This window comes from Taudactylus pleione, unplaced genomic scaffold (assembly GCF_031769625.1).
Source record: "Taudactylus pleione unplaced genomic scaffold, aTauple2 ptg000082l, whole genome shotgun sequence".
Lineage (NCBI taxonomy): Eukaryota > Metazoa > Chordata > Amphibia > Anura > Myobatrachidae > Taudactylus > Taudactylus pleione.
In genome coordinates, this window is record NW_028284484.1 from 196,054 (window position 1) to 221,793 (window position 25,740).

General features: G+C 44.2%; 1 protein-coding gene across 7 annotated transcripts in view; it reads right to left on the minus strand.

Moving 5' to 3' along the window:
* Positions 1-25,740, minus strand: part of KLHL17 (kelch like family member 17) — a 108,440-nt gene that overhangs the window by 29,906 nt on the left and 52,794 nt on the right. For all 7 annotated transcript variants that reach the window (XM_088468161.1, XM_088468163.1, XM_088468165.1 and 4 more), the window contains 3 exons: positions 9,069-9,330; positions 7,362-7,483; positions 3,884-4,105 (listed from right to left, as the gene is read on the minus strand). In XM_088468161.1, the coding sequence (XP_088324287.1) occupies positions 3,884-4,105; positions 7,362-7,483; positions 9,069-9,330 (606 nt within the window). The remainder of the gene's footprint in view (positions 1-3,883; positions 4,106-7,361; positions 7,484-9,068; positions 9,331-25,740) is intronic.

The window sequence follows — 25,740 nt, forward strand, 5'->3', positions numbered from 1 at the left end:
TGCTCTCTCTCTCTATATCATTTGCACTGGGTCTTATATCTGACACAATAACTCCAGAGTTTGTGAGCTTTTTCCACTGGTCTCAAAATAAAGTTCCAATTGACCTCTGGGCCCTAGATTTTGGAAAGATGGTATGTAGGGATCCAATTGGTTATTTTAACAGCTTAGAAAGTAAAAGGTAATGTATGACTGGTTGCCACAGGTTACAGAACCATTTTGCTGTTCTTGGTTCTCATAAATGTCTCCTATGTTTCTGAAATCTAAAAAAATTCCTCTCATAATTTTTTACCTATTCGGTCTGTGCCTGTCACCTTTTTACATACAGGCATTGTTTCTACTCCTGTAGCCTTTCATAGAAATGTTCTACCTCTCTTATTCCTCCTGGGGAAACGTCACTACCTCCTTCTATCTGCATTTCTACTCCAATGACACTAGTTATTTACAGGCATGCATGGCTAGGTGGGATATGGACCTTCCATTCTATGTAACTGGTTCCATACGTCCTCAATTGTCTTTCTGTTCTGTCAGTCCCGCCCCCCTCCGGGATGCGGTCATAATCCCGGCTGTCGAGATGCCCGGCGCCGGAATCCCGACACCTGTCAGGATCCTGGCGCCGGCATCCCAACAGCAAGTACTGGGGTTAGGGGCAGGATATGGGTTAGGCACTAGAGGGAGGATTAGACACTAAGAGGTTAGGGTTAGATTTAGGGTGCGCGGGGGGAGGCTAGGTTTAGGCAGCAGGAAGGGAGGGTTATGGGTATGGAGAGGGGGGCGTCAGTATCCTAACCCTATCAGGATGCTGGCGTTGGAACTCTGACCACTGGAATCTCGTATCCAACCCCCCTCCCCTCTCCCAACTGTGTATTATATATATAAAACTATATACAATATAAATGTACATTACATAGAGGAAGTGGGGAGAAAAGACAAAAGGAGAAATCTACATTTCATCATCATCAGTGCTTTCTCTGACACAAACGTTATAATGAATTAAGGGGTGCACTTTTGCTGACGTGCAGTAGTATAACATACAGGCCACAAACCTCAATGCAAATTAACGTCATAAACAAGAATGAGTGAATAAATGAGCATTATATACAAATATTTTTTACAGCTCATATATCCAAAATGCAGTTACTTCCTTACAGTAACACCTTCCCTCTATTTAGCTTCATCGCAGATATCAGAGGCCATAAATTACAGGTATTAATATCTTGTATATCAAAATAACTTGGCTAAGAACATATTAATAGCTGAAAACTGGAAATATCATACAGTACTGTGACTAAACAACAGCTTGACAGATATGCTGGCAGCCAATGCCTCTAATTGCTAAAGACGTGTAGAGAAAATACAGTAGGAATATCCATTCAGATCCTAACAGCTGGGCCCTCGTGTAGCTATGCGCTGGCAGCTTCTCGTGTTGGAGTTTCCCTCCATTGTGTATCGCAGGCAGTTGCTAGGAGATAATACCGGGGTGCCTAGGTTATTGTGTACGTGTTTGTGAGGGGGCATCTGAAAGAGGAAAATTCTGTGTGGGAGGATAGCAGTGGCTAAGTAACTCTAGCTACATAACCTCCAATGGATTAGGGTAAGAGAATAGAAGATCAGAGGGTGGGGGTGAGGCGAGGTTAGGAGGGATAATGTATAGCATCCTGAATTTTTACACTTGATTGAAAAATAGATCAATATATATCTATATTCTGCTAGACACAGTGAACCATCAGAAGGTGTAATCCTATCCATGCCAGAGATCTGTGTACATTTTCCCCATCAGGTGGTGAAGCCAAATATCACAATAATTATAGAGATTAAACTTTGAATTACTGATGGGTCTATTGACTAAAGTGTGGAAACCTGTTTCTCTGACGAAAACTGGAGCGTTTGCCAGAGACAGAGCCTCTTCCCATATAAGTCACCAGGAGACAGATTTCGCCTGGTCACTATGGGCAAGGCTTCCCCATGCAAAGTACCGCCGCTATCCTCCGATCTCTAGCATCGTCTCAGTATTTATAGAAATCGCGTTTCCTAAGATAAGTATACATTCTTTTTGGATTATGTTTTAAATATTTTTTATATAGAAAGTGGAAACAGAACCACAAATCCACGCTTCCAGCCCAGTGTAAAGCCAGGTCATAGGCTTCCAGGACCGGCGGGTGAATGGCGGATTATTACCGCTGCTCGCCAGTATCACCAGGAAGCGGAGTATCACTCAGTTGCACGGGTGAGATTTTCTAACTAAATTGGGCCAAAACTATTTGTATTGCTGCAATATAATAAGTGGCAATATAAAATCTTTGTTATTTTCATTATGTTATGTTATTCATGAATAACTCATTATATACCGTGCACAGCGCATTTTGTTGTTATATATAATATGGAACACACTAATAATTACTTGTATGAACTGACCCTGTAAAGATGCTTTGTGCAACCTTCTATTTATTTGCATATAGCGGTGTAAAGAGTAAAAATATAAGTGCTGCCCACCGACAACCCTGCGCACCAACACCTTCCACACTTTTCAACCCCCCCATTGTTAATTAAATGTCAGATTTTTACATTAGGCCTGTATTTATTTCATGTGTTATTATGGTGCATTGCAATATGTTTAGGTGTAAATGTGCCTATAAATCAGAGGTGGGCAATAGGGGCCTTCTGGCTGCTGTTGAACTACACATCCCAGCATGCCCTGCCACAGTTTTAGCATGCCCTGATAAAATGATGTCAGGGCATGCTGGTATGTGTAGTCCCACAGCAGATGGGAGGGCCGCTTATTGCCCACGCCTGCTATAAACGCACTTTCCCATATAAAAGTAAAACTGGAAAGTGTAAAATGCTCCACATTGAAATTGTAGGCAAGGTCTGACTTTCATCTCCTCTGAGGACCTGACAACTGGGGAATATCCCTGTGCCTTCTTCAATTCTTGCATCTCATTGGTGATCTTCTCCCACAAAACAAAATAGAATATTTACATGCGGGTGCTAAACGAAGAGCATGGGTGAGCTTAGCCCAAATTCAGGATGAAATGCTCCAATGCACAAAGCTCCTACACCCCCTGAGATGATGCACAAATCTCCAGGCATCTCATAGTTGGTCAGTCCGGCTGTGAGCACCTGTTCTTTCAGTTACATCCAGTTAGAGATTAAGGTTTCTTGATTTTCTCAGGTGGGGATACCAGTGTTTAATCTGCAGAACTGCTGGAGGTAGAGGCTCCGAGGCATATTTATTAACTTTACATATTGGAACTAAACCATAGTAGCCAGACATTTGCTTTCATTACGTAACTCGCATTAAAAAGCTTGTTAATTGTGTTTGCTCTGTTAAGTGCAAATTAGAACCTAAAAGCAAGGTTAAAAGTAACCCTAACTGTGCTGCTTACTGATTCACAGCCTGCCACAAACTGGGGGAGATCTATCAAAACTTATAAAGATGGAGAAGTAGATCAGTGGAGAAGTTGACCATAGCAACCAATTAGCTTCTTCCTGTCATTTTATAGAATGTACTTAAATGCTAGCTTCAAGTGGATTGGTTGCTATGGGGAGCTTCTCCACATATATGTTCTACATATGATTTTTCTCTAAAAGACCAGCAGAATGGAGTGCTTAATGCATTTTATGGGGGAGACTTCAGGGCATATGGCGGGACACGCACTCACTGCCTGAAAAGGGGAGCCTCCAAAAAAATAAAAACAAGTCACAGTTCACCTTTAGAAAACAGAATTACATTCAGATCATATAAAATAGAGACTCTCCAATGTTTTAGAAATGTTAGTGCAAATGATGTTGGTAATTGCAAATCAAAATAAAAAACCCTCATAATGTGGCCATTGGAACACCTTAAAAAGTTGTGGTCTGTAACGGAAATATGAATTATTATTACCTGTTTTAAAGGCAGGAGCATGAACTCCTCAGTCTTTGACACCTCCACAAAGTGTTGCAGGACGTACTTGTGTGCAGACTTGAGCAGGTCGCTGCAGGAGTGTGTGTCTGCAAAGCTACGAATTCCCAGGCAGTTTGAGGGGTCCAACTGGCTGAGCAGGAACTTGCAGCAGGCGTCTCTCACTCCGTTCAGCTGCAGGAGGCTGGCGGCTGGGAGCAGAGTCTGGCATAACGATAACGGTAGATGTCAGGCTGAAATCTAGTAATCGTGACATGGATGGGGGGTGCTCTAAACATGCATAATTCACAAATTCAAATGGTCATACTGGCACAATAAATGTCTATTAACAAATAAAAGGAGCAGTACCTTCTAAATAAAAGGAGCAGTACCTTCTATACCCCAATAAATGTCTCAATTAGCTCTACATCCACTACCCATACTCTTTACATCTCTGAGCAGAGTAACATCACAGCAGTTACTATGATCTTGTCTTCTTTTGTTTTTTAACTCAAATACTTTTTATTTAAAGTTTTGAAAATACACCCAATAAAAAAAAAACAGTATAATAATAAAAGCAAGTGCGGCAAGTATGAAAAGTAAATTTTGTGACATATACATATAGACAAAGCAAAGTATAAGGTATAGTCATATTATTTAGGATATACATACATGTCTTAGGTAACACATGAAAAAAAAAAAAAAGAAAACATAACGAGTACCCGAAGGCGCCATTCGGGTCCCCGAAGTAGGAGCTGGAAACCAAAAACAACAAGCATAGGAGGTGCATAAAAAAAACCCCAAGGAAATCCTATATAAATGTCCCACCATAAGACTGACCACACCCGCAAAAAATAATAAAAATAATAACTAATCAAATACAAAATACACCCAACGCAAACCTACCCTATAACCCCCCCACCCTGTATAGCGTATCCCCAACTCAGGTATACCTGGATCCCACATTTCCCTCCCCCCTAACTAAACTAACGTACTACTAACAGTCCCCCCTCCCTCCCCCCCGATTGAAAGGATAGATATTCGGATAACTGACTGGAGCAAAAATGGTCTTATCCAGGACGAATCAGGCAGCCGGCTCCTCCCATAAACTACTTTCCTGCACTTCCGTAAAATGACTAGAAATATATACAGAAATACTGAAATATAATCGGCTAAAAAACAAACAGATTACGTATATCTAAGGTGCTTTGACAGAAAAACTACATTAACCAGGAAAGCAGGGTAATCCTATAAAATAGATGCTTAAAAATAGCCACAGCAAAATATATATTAAACAGAATTTCTAGATATAGCAGGAGTCTCATATAACAAACATATAACCAAATAAAATATAATAATCACAAATTATATAAAATTACATACTAATATGTGATAAAAACGATATATATATAGATATATATATATATATATATGAGTACTATAAAGTACTAGGCAATTACAGTTGAATCTTCAAATATACTATGGCAGGTCATATCTTACTAACAACTTGCATATAACAACTGGTAAGGTATAATAATAGATTGATGCAGATCAGTCTGGCCAAGCTTCGGCCCCCTGTGAAAATGCACCATAATGAGCAGTCCCGTTCCAGCATGCCCGAAAACCGACAGGGAGTACATAAAATATACCAGCAGCAAGTCCTGGAACCACGGCAGACCCCACAGGGCTAAACATCTGAACTTGGCCAATGCAGAGAGAACCACAGTCATATGGAAGGAGAAATACATGAACAGATTTTCCTCAAATGAAGTGTGAACTGCAGGATCAAAAAATGGAGATTCAGACATCTCAGTCTCCTCCCGGGGTTGCCAAGGGATACAGCAGGAAGCAAGAATATTCATTTGTAAATTCCCAACTTTGCTGATAAGTCTCTGAGCAGAGGCACTAATATCTTGCAGGATCTGTTGTAGAGAAGCCTCCGTGTTTGTTTTGTACAGGTGTGATGATAGCAGAAATCAGCAAGGACTGAGTATAGGAGCTGTGTAATGTAGGCAGGGGTGGGGCCCAAACAACAATTATACGACCAAGTGTGGACAATCTTGCAGAGAAACTGCCCCTGCACATGTACCCAAGATCCAGCAACCTTAGTGAAGCAGGGCAGGGACTGTAAACAGCCTCCTAAAATGGACGCAGGACAGACTGACAGCTTGGTACATCAGTAAGGAGCCAGAGCATCCACCCGCAGCCACGACCTTCGGACCACACACATCAAACACCAGACAGTGAGGACCGCCACGGACTAGTCAGCACAGGAGTGCCGTGAACAGCGCAAAGAGAGACACTGCCGGGAACTCAGCTGGGCCAGGATACTGTCTTCAGCATCGGAGCCGGTAAGTATATTTAGCAGGTACGCAGGGGGATAAAATTACCACCGGAGGTGCAGTGATATGTAATGCACCTGTGGTTCAAGTTTCAGCCCAATACCACCAAGGGAACAGGATAAAACACGGATATTTAGCAGGAGCTCATGCAACCAGCTGCCTGCTCCAACCAGAGCCAAGCCACGCCCCCCTATGATCTTGTCTTCTATTAAACTATGAACCCCCCAACATGCATTAAATAGGTCAAGTAAAAACAGATGTATGTATGCTGTTCTTTTAATCTTTTGCAGGTGCATAGAGTGCTTTGGCAAGGTGGTTCTCACCAACCTGCCCACACCAATGCCAGATTAACAACAGATCGGCCGGGGCAGTCGCCCATGAGCTCCCAAACGCATGGCATGGGTTGGGGACGGGATGCTGGCGCTCGGGATCTCGGCGGCCATAATCCTGACACCGGCATCCCGAAAGGGTTAGAATACCAACACCTAGTACCCTAACCCTTCCTTTACCCCTAACCAAACCCTACCCCTCTGCAGCCTAAACCTAAAGCCGCAGCCTAACACTAACCCTCCACCTAGTGCCTAACCCTAACCTCAATACTTACCATCAGGATGTCGGCGGTCAGTATGCCGGCGCCAGGACTTTGACTGGTGTCGGAATTCCAGCAACGGCATTCTGAGCGCTAGCATCCCAACAGCATGGATCTGAACTACATTCCCATAGCACGATTAGCATCGGACTGACGAGTGAGTATAGGCTGCAACTAACGATGCTATGAAAGTTGACATTGCCAGCACAGATGGTAGAAGCTAAGTGGGAGAGGCACAAAGGAGGAACAAGAATTTCCCAGGCAGTAACAGTAACACTGTGGCATAGCGTGAACTGGGAGCACTGTGGCATAAAGTGAACTAGTGACATTGTGGAATAATGTGAACTGGGGAACTACAGCATGTTCAACACATTTACATTGGTACTGGGAGTATTTACACATTATACCTACAAATAACATTGCCAGTATATAATTTTGACAATTTATTGGTCAGTATCCTCACAAGTTTGTTGCTCTAGCTCCCCCACAAGCCTTAATCTGACCCTGGCACACATCCTTCTAACGAATATATTTCACAGCTTGCACTTACCTGCACATTCCCTTCTCCCACCACAACCTCTGCTGTGTAAGCATATTGTACCAGCTGTTCCAGTGCTTGAGGGTCAATGTCATGCAACGTCACATGAGTCTGTCGACTCTCACTCATTTCATCTATGAAGCAGAAGAAATCAAATCTTAAAGCGGTCCTGTTACCTACCCAGCATATCTCAGTGGCATTATTAAGGCATTGCTTAATATTCATGAGGCTGCAATGAAGAACATGGTATATAGCTTTACTAACTTTTGCAAGCTCAGAGGACACAAGTTCTCATCCGCCTAGCTCATTGGACATGGTGTAGTTGAACACACATCTGCTGAGCTTATGGTGGGTACTACCTTAGTACATTGCTTTTATAGATTGCTAGAATAAACAAATACAGTAATGACTCTCGTTGTATAGGATCATTTAATTATAACCTTTAGCAGTGTAAACTTCTGGTTTCATATTGAGTTAACTTTTATTTCAGTAGCTGTTTTCTTTAAGAATTGCTGTTGGAATTTTATGGAGAGAGAGACCCCACAACATAAACTGTAATAATATATGTTGCAAAACTGAAATAAAAAGGAATTTATGTAAAACAACAAAGGGAAAAGTGAGTGACAGTAATTGACAGTAGCCTCAATGGCCCAGTGCACTGGGAAGGGTGGACAGAAGGATCAGAATGGCTAATGAGTGGTAGTGCACAGGTGATAGGGATAGTGCAGGGGGAGAACAAGAGTGTGGAGACATTTGTATGTGAGTCTAGGCGAGTGGGAGGATTAACTTGGTGGAGAACTGAAAAGAGATGATGAGGGAGGACAACGTGTGTGAGTTAGGAGTGTGAGGAGTGCTGGTAGTAGACTTTAGTGAACAGGTGTGTTTTCAGGGCACTTAAGAAGCTATGCAGGCTGGCAGCCAGTCTGACAGGGTACAGAAGTGAGTAACAGCTGAGGAGAGCGGCACGGGAGAAGTCTTGGATGTGGGAGGAGGCAATGGAGGCACAGAGGGCGAAAAGGAGTGTGCACCAAGATGAGGTTGGAGATGTTCGAGGAGCAAATCAGTGCTTTGAACATACAATAAGTGTGTGAAGTTTAAAACTGTATTCAGTATGAGAAGGGAAGCCAATGAAGGAGGTGATGGAGAGGACAGGTGGAATCAGAGCAGCGAGAGAGGAAGAGGCGATGAGCAGCAACATTCAGGGTAGATTTAAGAGACGAGAGGGGGGAAGACAGGAAGACCAGGGAGTAGTTCAGGCAGGAGATGGCAATGGTAAAAGATTTGCTAGCCCCCATTGTAAAAAAGATGTTGGGGAGGTGAAAGCGGCAGGAATGGGAGATAGTGTTAATGTGGGGGGAGAAGGAGAGGGAGGAATCAAGGATGGACCCAAACAGTGAACTTGATAGGGAGGAGAGAGGGTTGTGTTAGCTGAAGGGAGAGAGGGGGTGGAGTGGGAAGGAGAAGTGAACCTGGAGGGGTTTGGGCACGTGGAGACAATAGGCTCAGACTTACACATGTTCCTTTTAAGAAAGCGCCGAGACATTCATCCAGGAAGAGATGGAAGACAGTAGGTTAGAGATGTGAGAGAAAGGGTATAGGAGAGAAGTCATATTTGTGCATTGATAACAGAGAGGGGTATTGTAAGCCAAAGCAACACAAGCACAACAGCCCTGCAATAATATGTACATATATAACCACATATACAGGTATAGTACTTACTTGTAAACATAGCATGGAAATAAGGGCTGCAGGATGCCAGCACCACTTTGTGGCCCTTAATTTCCTTGGTCCCCACATGGAGCACAATGTCACAGAGGAGCCCTCGTTGGCGCATTCTATTCATGCAGACAAAGGCATCGTGGTAGTGCCGCTTTGAATTGTGGGAGATGCTGTGGCCCTCCCGGGTCAGTAGCTGCACCGTCCCTTCCATGGCTGGGGACTGGTCTCCTGATTTCTCCTTGACTGGCTTCACTCGTTGAAGCTGTAAAATATTCAACAACATACTTTACAAAGGGTCAACTTTGTCACATTTACTATAGCAAACCCATATTAGCTATCACAACTGCTTTTAGTCTTATTTCATTTGTTCAGATGGCGCTTGTTCTCGGATCCCCGCTCCTTCCTATGGGAAGGATTTCCAGAGATGCAAAGAGGGTTCCGAGCGGATCCCTCTGCCGCCTTCTCACAACCTCTTTGGTGGCTTTGCACATGCGTGACCTCAGGTCACGCATGCGTAGCCGCGCCAAAGGGGAGGAGGTAAGTAACGCATCTACTTCTGTAGCTGCAATACTAACCAAGGGGACAGCTGTTTTTCGGAGCAGTTGTCCCCGCACCAGAGCAATACTTAAGTGTCCCTCGCAGCGAGAGCAATACTTAATCATCGGGGGCCATATGGCCTCCGATGATGAATAGGCCCCTGTATCTGGAACAAACCATGTTGAACTGTGAAGGGTGCAAATACACTTTAGATTTGAGTTTGGACATATACCTCCCAAATCAAAATCTCCCCCCACTTGCAGTGCAGCGTGGTTTTGCCAAGGTGCTCTATTTGCTTTGCTCCCAATGCACATTAGAAAACTAATGTAACCAAATTGACCTGTACACATGAACTGCCTGTCTTTGCTTTATTTTGTATTGCATTGAGTTCAGGACTGTCTGCAGTGTTCCCAAGCATTAACACTCAGTAAAACATAATGGCGTCCTATGGGAGCAATTATTAAGTACATAGGTCAGCATGCTGCCAAGAAGCATTGATGACAACATTTTACAGTGCGCATAAGGTACAAGGTTTCCTCTGTAAGAGCCTGATTAAGACATTTGAGGACAATGCAATACACTAGTTTTGGTCCAGCTTTCCCCTCTTTGTTTGTGAAAATGTACACGATAACTAGTTACAGTAATCCGTGCCCCGGCCTCAGCAGCCAGTCTAGTGAGGCGGCTATTGCAGAATTTGATAAGGACTTGAGAATGATCCACTATGAACTGTTGCTGGGTCTCGGTCAAATAAGGTCATACATTTATTGCACTCAGTTTTGGTTTGTATAGTTTTTAGAATCCACCTCTGTTAAATTTCTTGGCCAACTTCATTCATAAATGATGTAATTTTTGGAAAAAACATATTAAAAAGTCAGTTTTTAGTTATTTATAAAAGTATTTCACAGGGAGAAATACGTTAACAGTCACCATTTATTTTAAAGTTAGACCTGGGTACATGAAACACAGTAAAGCCATGAACTCTTAATATTTGAACAATAGATTTACAGGGGTATTCAATATGGGAGCGATAACATCGTTTTTGCGTTAATATTGCACTTTTGACGTCATTATCGCAGGTTTGACTTTTACACCGTATTCAATTTCAAAGACTTATCACAGTTTTGAAAAGTCTTTGATAAAAAACGGGGATAACTTTTCACCATTGAATAGGTGTCGAAAAAAAGTGCAGAATTGGGGTTTAGGGGTGCAGGCTTAAAAAAAATAGAATGCACCCCTGGGAATGACATTTAAAAAAGAACTGTGTCAAAAAAAGTTTTTTAAAAAAATAGGGACACCCCAAAAAGTTAATTTAAAAATTGGGGTGAAAAAAAAAAATGGGAAAAAATTGTTTAAGAATAGGGAAATAGGTTCAAGGCTATTCTGCAAGTATGCGGCAGGTGTTTTCTAGAATAGAATTATAGCAGCAGGTGCACAAATGCAGAATTTTTAAAAACTTACTTTAGGGACATAAAAATATGCTAGTACCCATTTTCATGTACCCCAAATTTGATGGGACCACTTAAAAAAACGAAAAAAATCACCTAAGTGCTCTTCTGCATCACTTCTTCAATGTCGGGAAAAAAACACCTGCTGCGGCTATTTAAATCCCCGACTGTCAATTAAAGGCTAAAACGGGGATACCCATAGTGATCCCCCATGTTTTTACAACTTTAGGGGGGTCTTACAATTTTTTAAAGGAAAAATTTGTAACTTTACGCAAATCCAACTTCGCAGGCTCCCGTTTTCGTTAATTTGATATTGAATACGGGGATAAGCGGGAGCACGCCCGATACTTTAACGCAGGTAAAAACTCGATATGAAATGTTAACTTCGACAGTGAAGTTAACGTTTCATATTGAATACCCCTCTTAGTGTTTGAGTTTCCTCTAATCAGTAGATCAGGCAGCGTACAGTTTGCATTATTTAGCCTGTATCCCAAAAACCATGGACACTGTTTTATAAAGTTCAAAAAGAGTTTGTTGTGAATTAGCAATTTCAGACTTTAGTAAATTGTCACAGTCAGAGAAGTTTGAGCTGCATGCATAAAAAGGTAATGTCATACAGGGCCAGCAACAGAAATCTTGGGGCACAACACACATGTTTTTGGAGCCCCCATAACTGTCAGCCTCAAACCCAGCCTGTGTCTCACAGCCACAGCCCCTGCGCCTCACAATCTCAGCCCCAGTATCTCATAGCCTCATCCCCTGTACCTCACAATCCCAGCCAGCGTCTCACAGCCCCAGCCCCTGTGCCTCACAGCCCCTGCGCCTCACAATCTCAGCCCCAGTGTCTCATAGCCTCATCCCCTGTACCTCACAATCCCAGCCAGTGTCTCACAGCCCCAGCCCTTGTGCCTCACAGCCACAGCCCCTGCGCCTCACAGCCACAGCCCCTGCGCCTCACAGCCCCTGCGCCTCACAGCCACAGCCCCAGTGGCTCATAGCCTCATCCCCTGTACCTCACAATCCCAGCCAGTGTCTCACAGCCCCAGCCTGAGCCTCTCCAGCCTTATGTCTTCCTCATTTCCATCCCGCCTGCCACTTCATCTCCAGCTTCCCCAACCACCGCCCGAACAGTGTTTCCAAAGCCCCCACAATCACCGCCCGATCAGTGTCTTTCTTCTCCAGCCAGCACTTACCTGCAGCCTGCTCCTGTTCCCTGGTGGCTCAGACCCGGCTTTTCTCTGAACCAGCGGCGTGATGTCATGACACCACGCGCACTGCGCTGGGACAAAAAAAAATAATAGTTCAGGGCTGCAGACGGCCTGCCTCCTCCCTCTACCTTGTTTCTGTGCGCAGCTGAATACAGCTGTGGCAAGGGGGACACATTAACTGGGCTCCTGAGATTACTGAGGGTCCGGGGCCCCTTGCAATCTCGGGCCTGGTACATGGGTCCCCTTTGTCCTTTGTCCTCTGTCGCCGGGGCTTGGTGTCCCATATACAGCCTCCAAAAGTATCCAAACCCTAAAAAGTCAACACATTTGTCTGTATTACCAGTGACACATACACAGATTGGTCCGGACAGTAATTGTTTCTTTTTTAAAAGACTACACGTTTGCCATTAAAGTAAATTTTCTAATTCATAATTCATTATTTGTCTGCAGATTTAAAAATAAACAAAATTTCTGCTTGTTATCTTGGGTATGCACCAATATTTCACTATGAAATAGATAGATATATTTTAGATAAGATAGATGACTTGCAGAACAGAAACTGACTAAATAATCTTCGGTTATTGGGGATCCCTGAAACTGTGAGGGGGCTAGCCTTAATCTATTACTTACAAAATTATCTCAATAATGCCTTAGGCATGTCTCAGGGAATCGGTATGATATACTGCTGGATGGGATGCCGGCGGTCACAAAACAGACAGCGGCATTCCGATCTTCAATATCCTGACAGGGGCCGGTAAGTACCCTAACCCTCCCCCTGATGGTGCGTAAACCTAACCCCCCCTTCCCACACCCTACACCTACCCCTCTTGGGGTGGTGCCTAATTCTAACCTCCCCCCCATTGGTACCTAACCCTAAACCCCCTCCCCACAGCCTAGCCCTAACCCTCTCCTAGCCATAACCCACCCCGGGGGAGGCCCTTGTCCTAACCCCCCCATACCTGGGCTAATGCTAGTATACTTACCGTAGGGATGCTGGCGTTTGGGATGCCAACGTCGGTATCTTGATCCCTTCGGGATCGCGGCGTCGGCTTCCTGGCGTCCGGCATCCCATCCGCATTCCTATCTCAGATGCCCGCCCCTATGATTAATGAACGGGCACACCGGTTGGGACCAGAAAGATCCACCAATGACTCTAGGCCACGCCCGGTAATAGCAAAATATCTAAACTTCAGAGATAAGGAGTTGGTGCTCCACTCCAATAGACATCAGGGCTCCCTGGATATTGATGGCCACAAACTTTTGCTTTTTCAGGACTTTTTGGCCGCAGTGTCTTAGAGGAGGAAGGAATTTTCTCTCCACGGTGTAAATTACTTTTTGATAACCACATTCAGTTCACTCTATTATTTCCTGCAAAAATTGAAAGTTACTGTGGATGGAATAGTCCACACGTTCAATTATTTTAACAAAGCCAAAGCGTACGTGCACTCTCTATCTACTAGATCTGCTAGTCCAATGGGGTCAAATACTTAATATACTAACCTTTTAGCTCTTTATTTATAAAAGGAGGGACATACATTGATTTATAGTTCTATTGTTTTGAACAATGAGTTATGCTATGGGTTGAAAGATGGACTTGATTTTGGGTTCCACTTTTTCCCATTTTTGTTATTGTTCTAATCTTATGTGCTGCTGAAATATGTAGTATGCTAGAGGTTTCCTTGTTGGAATGTTTGTAGGAAAAAAAATAGAAAATGGAGATTCTCAGAGCAATCTTATATGTTTGTTTGTTTGTTTGTTTTTTTCCCCCGATATGTATATATAGCAAAGTCTCACTTATCAGCTTCCACGCTGCCTCCTCGCACCACCGGCTCTCAAAGCTGCAACACCGGCTCTCAAAGCAAGACTCTGGAGTTACTCTCCCGCTCAGTTTGGTGGACGTCTTTGACCAAAGATGTCCGCGAGTTTGTCCTAGCATGAGAGGTTTGTGCCCGAAATAAGACACCTCGAACAGCCCCTTCAGGTCTGTTGCTTCATCTCTCTATACCTAAGACACCTTGGACTCACATTGCCATGGACTTTATTGTCGATCTCTCAGTTTCTGCTCGATGCTCCGTTATCTGGACAGTGGTGGATCGCTTCAGCAAAATGGCACATTTCATCCCTTTGTCTAAATTACCCACTGCCAAAGAACTTTCTTTGTTGTTCCTCCAGCATAATCTTTCATCTACATGGATTGCCTGTGGACATAGTGTCGGATCGGGGAACACAATTTATTTCACAGTTCTGGAGAGCCTTCTGTTCCTCTTTAGGCATGTGCCTCAGCCTTTCTTCAGGATATCATCCTCAATCCAATGGGCAAACAGATGAGTCAACCAGTCTCTGGAACAATATTTACGCTGCTATGTCTCCAAATGCCATTATGATCTGCGTCTTGCAGAATTTGCAACTCGTGCCATTTAGCATCTTCAGTCTCCCCTTTCTTTTGTGTTACTGGACAACATCCCAGATCAAATCTGTTTGATTCCAGTTTCTCCAATGGGCCTGATTCACCTTCTGTCTCTCGGCTACGTCGCATTTGGAACAAGGTGCATCAAAATCTTCGTAAAGTTTCTCTCCACTCCAAGAATGAAGCTGATAAGCATCGGAGGTCATGTGCATTCAGGAAGGGTGATTTAGTTTAGCTCTCTACCAAAAACATCAAGCTTCGCCAACCTACTCAGAAGTTGGGTCCGAGATTTATTGGCCCTTTTCATATCATTGCTCAGGTTAATTCAGTGGCCTTCAAGCTTCAATTACCCAAGTCTCTCCTTATTAATACCTTTCACTGTTCTCTAGTAAAATCAGTCTTCAGTTCTGTCAAATTCAAATACAAATTTCCGTTCAGGCCTGCTTTGTTGTAGAAATGGGCCCTAGACTGCAGACCCTGAATATATATATATATATATATATATATATATATATATATATATAAATATATAATGGGAGTTGCTACCTGTGGAGACTATTGTTGCAAACACAAAAAGAATTACAGATGCACAACTCCAACATTACTAATTATATATAATAATACAGTGTTTGGTTCACTGTAATGGGTATGGCCCAGAGGAACGTTCCTGGGTCCCTGAGAATGCTTTACATGCTCCAAGACTGAAGAAGGTTTTTTTCCGGGATTTTCCTGACAACCGGGTTCTGGGGGTTCTTAAACCCCACATCAAGGGGGGGGGTACTGTTACAAGTCACGGTCATGACTTGTTTCCCTCCAGCAATATACCTTCATCTGCCAGTGTTTCTCCTGAAGTCTTTCCATCGGTTGCTAAGCGATCGGGACGCCATAGGATGTCACATGTGAACCAGAACACCGCGTGATTGGATCCTTTCCTTATTTGTTCACGTTGGCCTCTTTCCGCCTCGCCGACTATAGTTTCCTAAAGGATCTCTGGGCTCTGCTGCATGGTCAGTGCTTCTTGTTGTTCCTGATTTCAAGCGGACTCTCACTTACCAGCTTCCACGCTGCCTCCTCGGTTTCCACGCAGCAACTTAGGCTCCCACGCCATACCACCGGCTCTCAAGCCGCACCACCGGCAAATTGCTGCAACTCTGGCTACAAGCCGCATTAGTGGATATTGGTTGCACGGCAGTTCCTCAGCTATGAACTTTCAACCAGCGATCACGCCACAACATCTGAACTAAACATCCTTTTATATAATATCCTGTGTACTCGGACTCTAAGTGTCTAAATTTTGCTCTGCCTTGTTTCTTGCTATACAGAAATAGTCGTTTTATAGTACTATCTGTTCCAGTTCTCTGTGCCACATAACGTCATCTAATCCTCTTAAGACTTCTGTCCAGGCCTGAACCCTTTTTTCTAAGAGGGTTTTAACTAGTTAGGCCAGGAGACCGTAACAGAACCTAACACCTCTCTCACAAAACAGAAGTTTTTAGCACAGCACTTACATTCAGTAATCACAGTGTATCTCAACAGGCCTCTGATCTGTTGCCCACGCAGTGACTGACTACAGAGACTGACACACCCTTTATCAGCCTCTCACAGGTGGACTAACAATGAAGGTTGATAATCAATATCTGTACACCAGACAGAACCTATCTACCCTTAAAAACCTTTCCAGTGTTTTGTCAAAATATATACAAAATATGCACACTGATTTATAAGTTTATAAAACAGCAGATGCCCCAGAACTTGAGGGCCCCACTGTTAACATCAATGAATTTCATATCAAGAAATCCTACAGATAGGTAGGAATGAAAATACTGTGACCCAATACCTGAGCAACAAAGCTTGTTTAAACTGTATTGGGATATGGGTATATGGGATATAGGAACTGGTATGAAGAATTCAGAATTGGAACCTGGTGCCAAGGTACTAAACTCTGAAAGAGTTGTACTGACAATCCTTTGGCAGCACTTCCTGAATTAAATAAAGCACCTTGGCTTGCGATTGGTCCAAACAATCACATGATTGAGGCCTGTTGTTCACTGATTGGCAGGACATCTCGGTGACATCATTCCAAGATGGTGGTGACCATGGACCGGGACCCCAGGAACCCCCAGGAAGAGGATGCCTGTCACATGCAGTTAAGTTTTTGGGACTGTGAGTCAGCACTGCGTAGACTCTGATGGGTATAAAGACACCACCAGACCTGCTAACATGATCCAGAGTGTGACACCCTTACTGTTCAGAAAACTGAGCAGCTCTCTTCACAGGCTTAGGTTAGAGAGAAACAGCTTGGCTTGGTTCCTTGACACATGAATAATGTGATAACTAGAGATGCCCATTCAAAATTCACTTCTGGAAACTGGAATTCTCGAATTTTAGAACCATTAACAAACGTTTGAGGCTGCTCACGTGTGTGCAATATGAAATAATTTAATTGATAAATATTTTAAATTGCAAACATTGGGCTTGATTCAGTACGGATTGCAACTGCAATAACGATTACGCACACAGTCTCACTGCGACGATATGCTAATCCACTGCGATTGCTATGCCGTCGCAGCACAACGTAAGGATGCCCACCTTACCTTACACACATCCGTAATGCTTAGCAAGACTGCAAACCCATTGAGTACCATCGCAGACTCACATACACTTGCGCAAGCTCTGATCTTACTCAGGAATTGTTAACCTCGTCGCACGCAGTGAGTACACAAGCTGCGTATGGTATCGCAGTGGATAGTTTATGCACGCCCCTGCAACGGCATTCAAATGCACCGGCACGCCTGCGTTTTGCCGGCCAACTCCCAATCCCCACTCCCAACTGGTACGTCCTGTCAATCACTCTGCGATGGGTCGGCGGAGTCACTGCGATCACAGTCCCGATTGCAGTGGTCGGTTCGCGTAAGCGCACTGCGATGCATACACATGTGCAGAACACTACAATCGGCCGATTGCGTGAATAATCGCAGTTGCGATCTTTGCTGAATCTGGCCCATTGAACATAAACATAAAAAGTCTAACTTCACAGAAGTGTTCATCTTTATGTAAAAAAAAATAAAAAATAAATGTTGTAATCAATTAAAATTCCTCAAATAGTGTTGCAATAAACTAACATTTTAATGGAAATGTAAACAGTGAACCATGAACGTGAATAAGAGCTGTCATTTTCTAACCCACAGCTGGGATTAGGGATTCTTAACGATTGTACTTCAAACATTTTGGAACAGTCAAATAACTTGATTCATCCATTACAAAACATTAGCTTTAACTAATCTAATACCAGTAAGACATTTAAAGTGGATGCTGATTTAGATGCTTATTTGTTATTTCGTATTTGTATAGATTGGTGAATAATCCCTGAAATGACAATACCACTTTTAGTATTTTCTATGGGTATTCTCTCTTGTAGGAGCAATTGAATTCAATGCCACGGGCCGCGATGTGCCGTTCCGAAACGGAACCATTGTGGCCATCAGCCGTAAGTTTTTTCTTGCCCACATAGAGGTGGACAGGAAAGACTTTGATGAACATCACACCGTAAATGGCCGATATGTGCGCAGCTGAGCACTGGAATGATGCTCAGTGCCACATCGCACTGAACTGAACTGTTCTCATATTAGACTTGTTTTACCATCCTGTCCAGCAGTCGTGAGGAGAGTGTAACCATGACACTTGTGTACATATTGTAATGCACTTTGTAGATGAGGTGCATGGTAAACATTCTCACAAATCACTTTTAAGGCTAGGTTCACACGTGACTACTGCTATTTGCTAGAAGGTGTAATATATATATATATATACACACACACACACACATATACACACATATATATACATACATACACACACACACATACAATCAAAGCCACGCAGTAGGCTGTACTGTACAGTTCAATGACAGGTGCAGGGGGCACTCACTCAGATACCTGTCACGCTGTAATCTGTAAATATTATGTCACCTTGTATGCAACATCCTATCTACAAAGCAGAGAAGTACAGCAGTGGCCATGAATGGTATTAGCCATGTACTCATCGCTTTAGCCAGTGGTTCCCAAACTGGTTGTCGCGGGGCACCTGCAGGGGTGCCAGGGTTTGTGGTCCAGGATCAAATGAAATCATTTATGGTCAATGTGATTGGCAGCCACTAGTACTGGTTGTGCCCATCAGAAAATATGTCTACAAACAGAAGTGCAACCTAAAGCTAGGTACACACTAGACGATATAGACATATCGTCCACATCGGCCAGTGTGTACCCACTATGCGCGACCATGAGCACTCCTGCATGTCGTCCATTGGGGTCATTCCATCGTCCTGCATATAGGGCGAATGGAATGCAGTGCAGTGTGTACCGCCCGCCCGATATATTGCGCGGTCAGGCATCGCATTGCTGGGAACACACATTGGCAAGTGTGTACCCAGCTTAAGCCTGACAGGTAAGCACAATTTACTAAATTTAATAATTTTTGCTGAATTTCTCAATAAGAAAGGTGCAATGAACAAAACACTGATACTCTAGGGATCTGTGATTCAATAATGATTTACAGTCCCCATCATTCCTTGTGGGAACCTCAGTCCCACAATGAACAGTTAAAAATAATTATACGGTTCATCGTAGGATGATATTAGCGCACTGCCTCCCTCATCTCTTTCTGTACCAGCAATTCTGTATCAGATCCCTCACAACACAGTGCTAAAAAAAAATGAAAACTCATTATTCATACAGATAAATGCAGAAAGAAAAATAATATTGTATGGAAAAAAAAAACAGGAGGCGAATGTCACCCTGCAGCCTTTACTGATTCATCACTGAATGTTCCCTGCCCTCGCCTGCTACTGCCTCGTACACCTACACGCTCCTGATTACTGCTGGTAAAAATAGATCCACTTAAAAGAAGCAATTTCTACGCATTTGTAATCACAGCATGGAGACGGTGACTAGTACATAGTCAGTACATAAGGGCACGAGAGGTTGAATATACTAAACCTGTATTTTTATTTGGATTTATGTGTCACACAGATCATAACGTGCCTGGTATCTAGTCTATGGATTCTGAGATACGTTGCATTCCTAAGTAGACATTAGGGGGGGGGTATATGTACTAAGCCTTAGAGAGATAAAGTGGAGAGAGATAGAGACTGTTTGAAAAAATGACAGGAGCCGATTGGTTGGTAATTTATCTGTTATTTTTCAAACACAAACTTTAAAATGACAGGTGCTGATTGGTTGGTACTTTAGCTCTCTAAAGTTTAGTACATCTCCCCCGTATGCTTTACAGGTCAAGGACCTAGGCATATGGACCAGGAGATAAATACAACAGGTCATCTAGCGTGCTCAGTAGTTCACTAAAGTGGAATCTTGTTTCATTGTGAAATGAAAAATCATCCTGTATCACTCACAAATGTATGTATAAAAGATTTGGTATCGTGGAGGAATTGAAAGTGGTTTTAAAAATGCGATAAATGGCATATACACACATCGCTGCTTCTCCCTCATATTCACTTTTATAAGGTGCCACCAAACTTTGCAGCACAGAGTTGTATGATTTGTAGAACACGCAGTGTGAGAGCCTGCCAGGGATGAGGTGCATGAGGAGGAAGTGACCAGAACAAGATGGCAGACACCCATTTAGGGATACCCGGAGAAGACTGCACATTTGGGCACATTAACTAAATGTAAGTGCTTCTGGCAGGCTTGGTGTGAAGAGGCGGGTGGGAGCACGGAAAGGTGAGCTAAATTTAAAGTACATTAGTGGAGTACCCTCCCTGAAACCATTACCCTTTGCTCAAATTAAATCTTTTGCTATATTTACTATTAGGGGGACCACAGCTTAAATATTTTAATAATGATAAATAAGTGGCAAAGTGTCTAAATGACAGGTATAAATGACAGGATTGGGTACGGGATGCCGGCACTCAGGATCCCGGTGGTCAGGATCCCAACAGAATTAGGATACCGATACTTCTCAGTCGGTATTCTAACATTCCCTCCTCTCCCTACCCCTAAACCTCCCTCCCTAGTGCCTAAACCTCACCTCCCTCTCCCTGCACTCCCTTAGTGCCTAAAGGCACACATCCACTAAAAGTCATCAAAACGACTGCACGACTACGACATTGTCGGTCTGTGATGTGCCTACACTGAATGAGCAGTCATTCAGTGTAGGCACATCAATCATCCCCTAACATGCTGAACCTGACGTTATCGTCAGGTTGTCCAGCATGTTTGCCCGATGATAGATGTCTAAACGACCAGCGGGAGCGCACATCACTGGTCGTTTTAGACATTTTTCCAAACAATTTGCGAACGATTAATGAACGTCTGAACGATATCATTATCGTTCAATCGCTCAATTTAATCGTCTAGTGGATGTGTGCCTTTACCCTAACTCTCCCCGAGTGCCTAAACCTAACCCCGCTAAGTACCTTCGGAATGCCGACGGTCAGGATGCCGGTGCTGGGATTCTGACAGGCATTCTGAGTGCTGGTACTCCACCAGTCGGTATTATGACCGCATTCCAAATGACATATACTGTAGCTTCTAATCGGATGTCCAGGCATTATCCAATTAGTAGCCGATTATCAGTCAGACTTTCTCTAGCATTCAATCTAGATTTCTGTATTCTGCCAGCAGATAGTAGATATTTTCTGACCTGCTACACTGAGCAAATGGTGAGAACGCCCTTCAGTAGTACCCCACATTTATATTGTGTGGTGGAAGAAAGCCTTAATGCCGCTTTAACTTATTGGGAGCAAGCAACTATCCTCTGTAATGAAACGCTTTCGCCACAGAGCGTCTTGTTCTATAGTCAGGAAGAAATTGTAGAGTGACAAAAATGATCACGCTACAAAGCACACTTGTATCACAAATATTGTTGTAAGCATCTCAAACATTTATACATGCATTTGTGTTTTTTATTTCAGTAACTGGATCACTGATATTGCTCATTTTGATTCTCAGAATAAATCAATGTTCATTAAGCTCTGGCACTGGTTTTGCCGTTTTCCCCAAGAAAGGTAAAGAAATATTTAATAATACTGCTAACATTTACAGCAATCTTATGCAAACACTTCTATTCCTCCAAGTATACAGCTTTCCTTTAAGGGGATTTCCACTTTAGGACAAACCAATTCATCAAATAAAACATGCATTTCCCATACAGGGACTTGTTATCCTGAAGCCAGCGAAAGCTGCTCATTTTTATTGCACACTCACTAAAGCTCTATGTAATATCTTACTTAGAGCTCTACTGTACAGCTATGGTATGGATGGAGTAAAGCTGGGTACAAACTATACAATTATTGGGCTGACCTGTCAGATATTGGGTCGTTGGCCTGAGAACCGTTTAGTACCAGGGCCCGATGGCTGCTCTATAACCCATCGGATCTGACACCGGCTGCTGCACACTTTACTTCGGCCCCATCGGAAGGGCATCATTTGGAATTTGTAGCGTGTATGGAGATCGTCCCGATCTTGCATATAAAAGTCACCTTAACGAGTTGAACCCCAGGTAATCGTTACAAACAAAGCAATTATTATGTAGTGTGTATGCTCCACATCTGGTGTTATCGGGATCATTTCGGTCGTTGAAATTTGTCTAGTCGTCAGATGTGTACCTAGCTTCAGTCTGCCAGTGCAGCAGTAGAGTGGTCTCTCGGCCACAGGTAAAAAAAAAAATATAGCTAGATCGCTTTTAATTAGAGAATCCCTTTGAAGAGCTTTTCTCTACATAGGGTGGATGCAGTTACTTTGGTGGCTAAACCATTAGCTAAGCATGGTGTTTTGTGGTACTATACTGCTGCTATATATACACCGTTAGCACTTTCTATTTATAGGTAAACTGATTTAGTTCCGTGAATGCAGGGACAGTGTAAACTAGGCAGTTGCTCATCGGCTCCTGAGCAAAATCAAAAGTTAAACGGTGATTTAAGTTCCATATCTCGCTTGTATCTAGCACCTGAGGAAGGGGGGGGGGGGACGGGTACTATTTAACCCGGGCCAGGCACAGTTGGAGGGGACCGGGTCACCGGTTGCCCCCACTACTCTGCCCACTACTGCTGCCCGGGTCTGTAAAAGCAGCACAGACGCACATTGGGCAGTAAGAGCGCGGAGACTGCTGCAAGATGTGCCAATGTGTCTGCGCTACTATACAGGCACGGCCAGAGCTAGTGGGCAGAGAGAAGAAGTGTTACAGGTGTGGATGATCACCCGCTGGAGCCACCCCCTATGCGGCACACTTTATTGGGTGGGGTCGTCTCCCCTATTTGGTCACACCACCCCAGTACCCGAGCCCGTCAGAGCTCTCCCGGCCCTGCCCAGCACGGGGCAGGTACAAGTGCTTATACTAATGATGTTCGCAGCTGCGAACAGAAAAACAGTGGGCAGTGCAGCTCTCCATTGGACACTCTAATTATTATATTGTAGTGAATACAGCGACTGAGCGCTTAACAATTTGCGTCTTGTGCCTCAGGGTTGTATTTGATTCCTAGAGAACTTATAAGCTGTAATGTACTGACTAATGTTTCAGCCTGGCTGGTGAGAGAGAAGGGGGGCTGGCTGGTGAGAGAGAAGGGGAACTGGCTGGTGAGTGAGAAGGGGGGCTGGCTGGTGAGAAAGAAGAGTGGTGGCTGGTGAGAGAAGGGGGGCTGGCTGATGAGAGAGATGGGGGGCTGGTTGGTGAGAAAGAAGAGTGGTGGCTGGTGAGAAAGAAGAGTGGTGGCTGGTGAGAGAGAAGGGGGGCTGGCTGATGAGAGAGATGGGGGGCTGGCTGGTGAGAGAGATGGGGGGCTGGCTGGTGAGAGATGGGGGGCTGGCTGGTGAGAGAGAAGGGGGGCTGGCTGGTGAGAGAAGGGGGGCTGGCTGGTGAGAGAAAAGGGGGGCTGGCTGGTGAGAGAGATGGGGGGCTGGCTGGTGAGACTGAAGGGGGGCTGGCTGGTGAGGCAGAAGGGGGGCTGGCTGGTGAGAGAGAAGGGGGGCTGGCTGATGAGAGAGAAGGGGGCTGGCTGATGAGAGAGATGGGAGGCTGGCTGGTGAGAGAGAAGGGGAGCTGGCTGGTGAGAGAGAAGGGGGGGTGGCTGGTGAGAGAGAAGGGGGCTTGCTGGTGAGAGAGAAGGGGGGCTGGCTGATGAGACAGAAGGGGGGCTGGCTGATGAGACAGAAGGGGGGCTGGCTGATGAGACAGAAGGGGGGGTGGCTGATGAGACAGAAGGGGGGGTGGCTGATGAGACAGAAGGGGGGGTGGCTGATGAGACAGAAGGGGGGGTGGCTGATGAGACAGAAGGGGGGGTGGCTGATGAGACAGAAGGGGGTGCTGGCTGGAGACAGAAGGGTGTGATGGCTGTGGAGACAGAAGGGCTGGCTGGTGAGACAGAAGGATTGTTGGCTGAGTAGACAGACTGGTGATACAGAAGGGGGTGCTGGCTGATGAAGACAGAAGGGGGTGCTGGCTGGAGAGAGAGAAAGGGCTAATTATATCCATCATAATTTTTTTAATATCAAATCAATGTTTATTTTAATTTTTTTTGTTCTTAACATTGTAAGTACAGAGTGTAATTGTTTAGAAACTATCGGGGAGGGTGGGGGCAGTCCATTACTTTGCCAGGGGCGCTCGGACTCCTAGATACACCCCTGGTGGTGATACCTGGTGTGGCAGTATGTAGACTTCACCCCCTGGTTTGTGATATTTTGGGGATGTTCTCATCACGCCCCCAGCCTATCCCGGCACAGTGGATGACGCCCATCACTGCTGCCCGGTGACATCATCCGAGGCTGACACAACAAAATAGCAAAGCTGCTCAGATGGAGTCACCCGATGCTGCCCGCAACCCCCCTAGTGACGCCACTGTCCTCACATATACCATCATCTCCTCCCAACTGTCCATAATGGTCCTGCTGCTTATTTGTATATGTTGACTGCTGCTGCAGCAATGTTTAGAAACCTCATCCAAGTCCTGCAATGTTTTGTACTGTAAATCACTTTTTCCTGGTTTTGTTCATACTGCTACTGTACTTTATATAGCACAAGTGGTCTGCAGCGCCTTACAAAGGATAATAATATAATATTAATAATAATCCCAAGTAATAAGCCTTTCAGAGTTCAAAAGGTAGTAGCAGTTGGTCTAGGCTAACGTGCTACTGATTTCTTCAACTTGCTCTTTATTATTGTTCTTTCCAGAATTCTAAAGAACCCATATTTCTGTGTATTTGCTGCAGAGAATGTTTGATGTGCAAATAAGGGACACGACACAACAGGATGTATGCCCGGGACCATCACTTCCCCCACTTCTGTGGAAGTGTGAATATAAGTAATCACAGCACTGCCTGCAAAATGTTATATGCAGAATCCATTGGAAACATCCTAATCTGTTACACAATTAACAATGCTGGATAATTTCTCGCTATAATAATGTTTAGGTCAAACTAGAATCTATTCATTAAAACTGCGATTACTGCAGAAGGCCATACTTCCTTACTTTTACTTTCTCCTCTCCGGAAGAAGCAGCTGGCCACTTTGGGGCAGAAGCCGCGCTCTTTATGTCATTAGGCCCGCGCCTCCCTATGGACCTGAGATTCCCGGTATGTGGGCAGGTTGCGGAAGATCCACCAGCTCTTCTGGCGGTCCAGGGGACTACCCTAAAAAATATCAGGAGTTTCCCACACCTTCGGGAGAGTAGGTAAGTATGAATAGGACAGAATACATGTTTTATAACAGAGATGGATGCATTAAAGCATCATATTGGTGAATTCTAATCAGCTACTTTAAAAGTAGCAAGGTAAGGGCCATATTATTGAAAAAGTGATATATGTGTGAGTGTCATGTGTATATCATGGGGCTGCACCAGAACGACAATTGGAATTTCATGATCACATCACTGTTCAGATTAGTATAATGCAGAGGCGTAACTAGGGTCTTTAAAATGGCACCTCCTCCCCAACGGTGTACGCGCCAAAAATGAAAGTGGCCATGGAAAATGTGCCAACATGACGCGCCACCGTTTTGCGTCACTCTGGGACATGCTTGCTGACATTCTGGCAGCCCCCTCCGGGAGGGGCCAGCCAGGTCGGACAAGC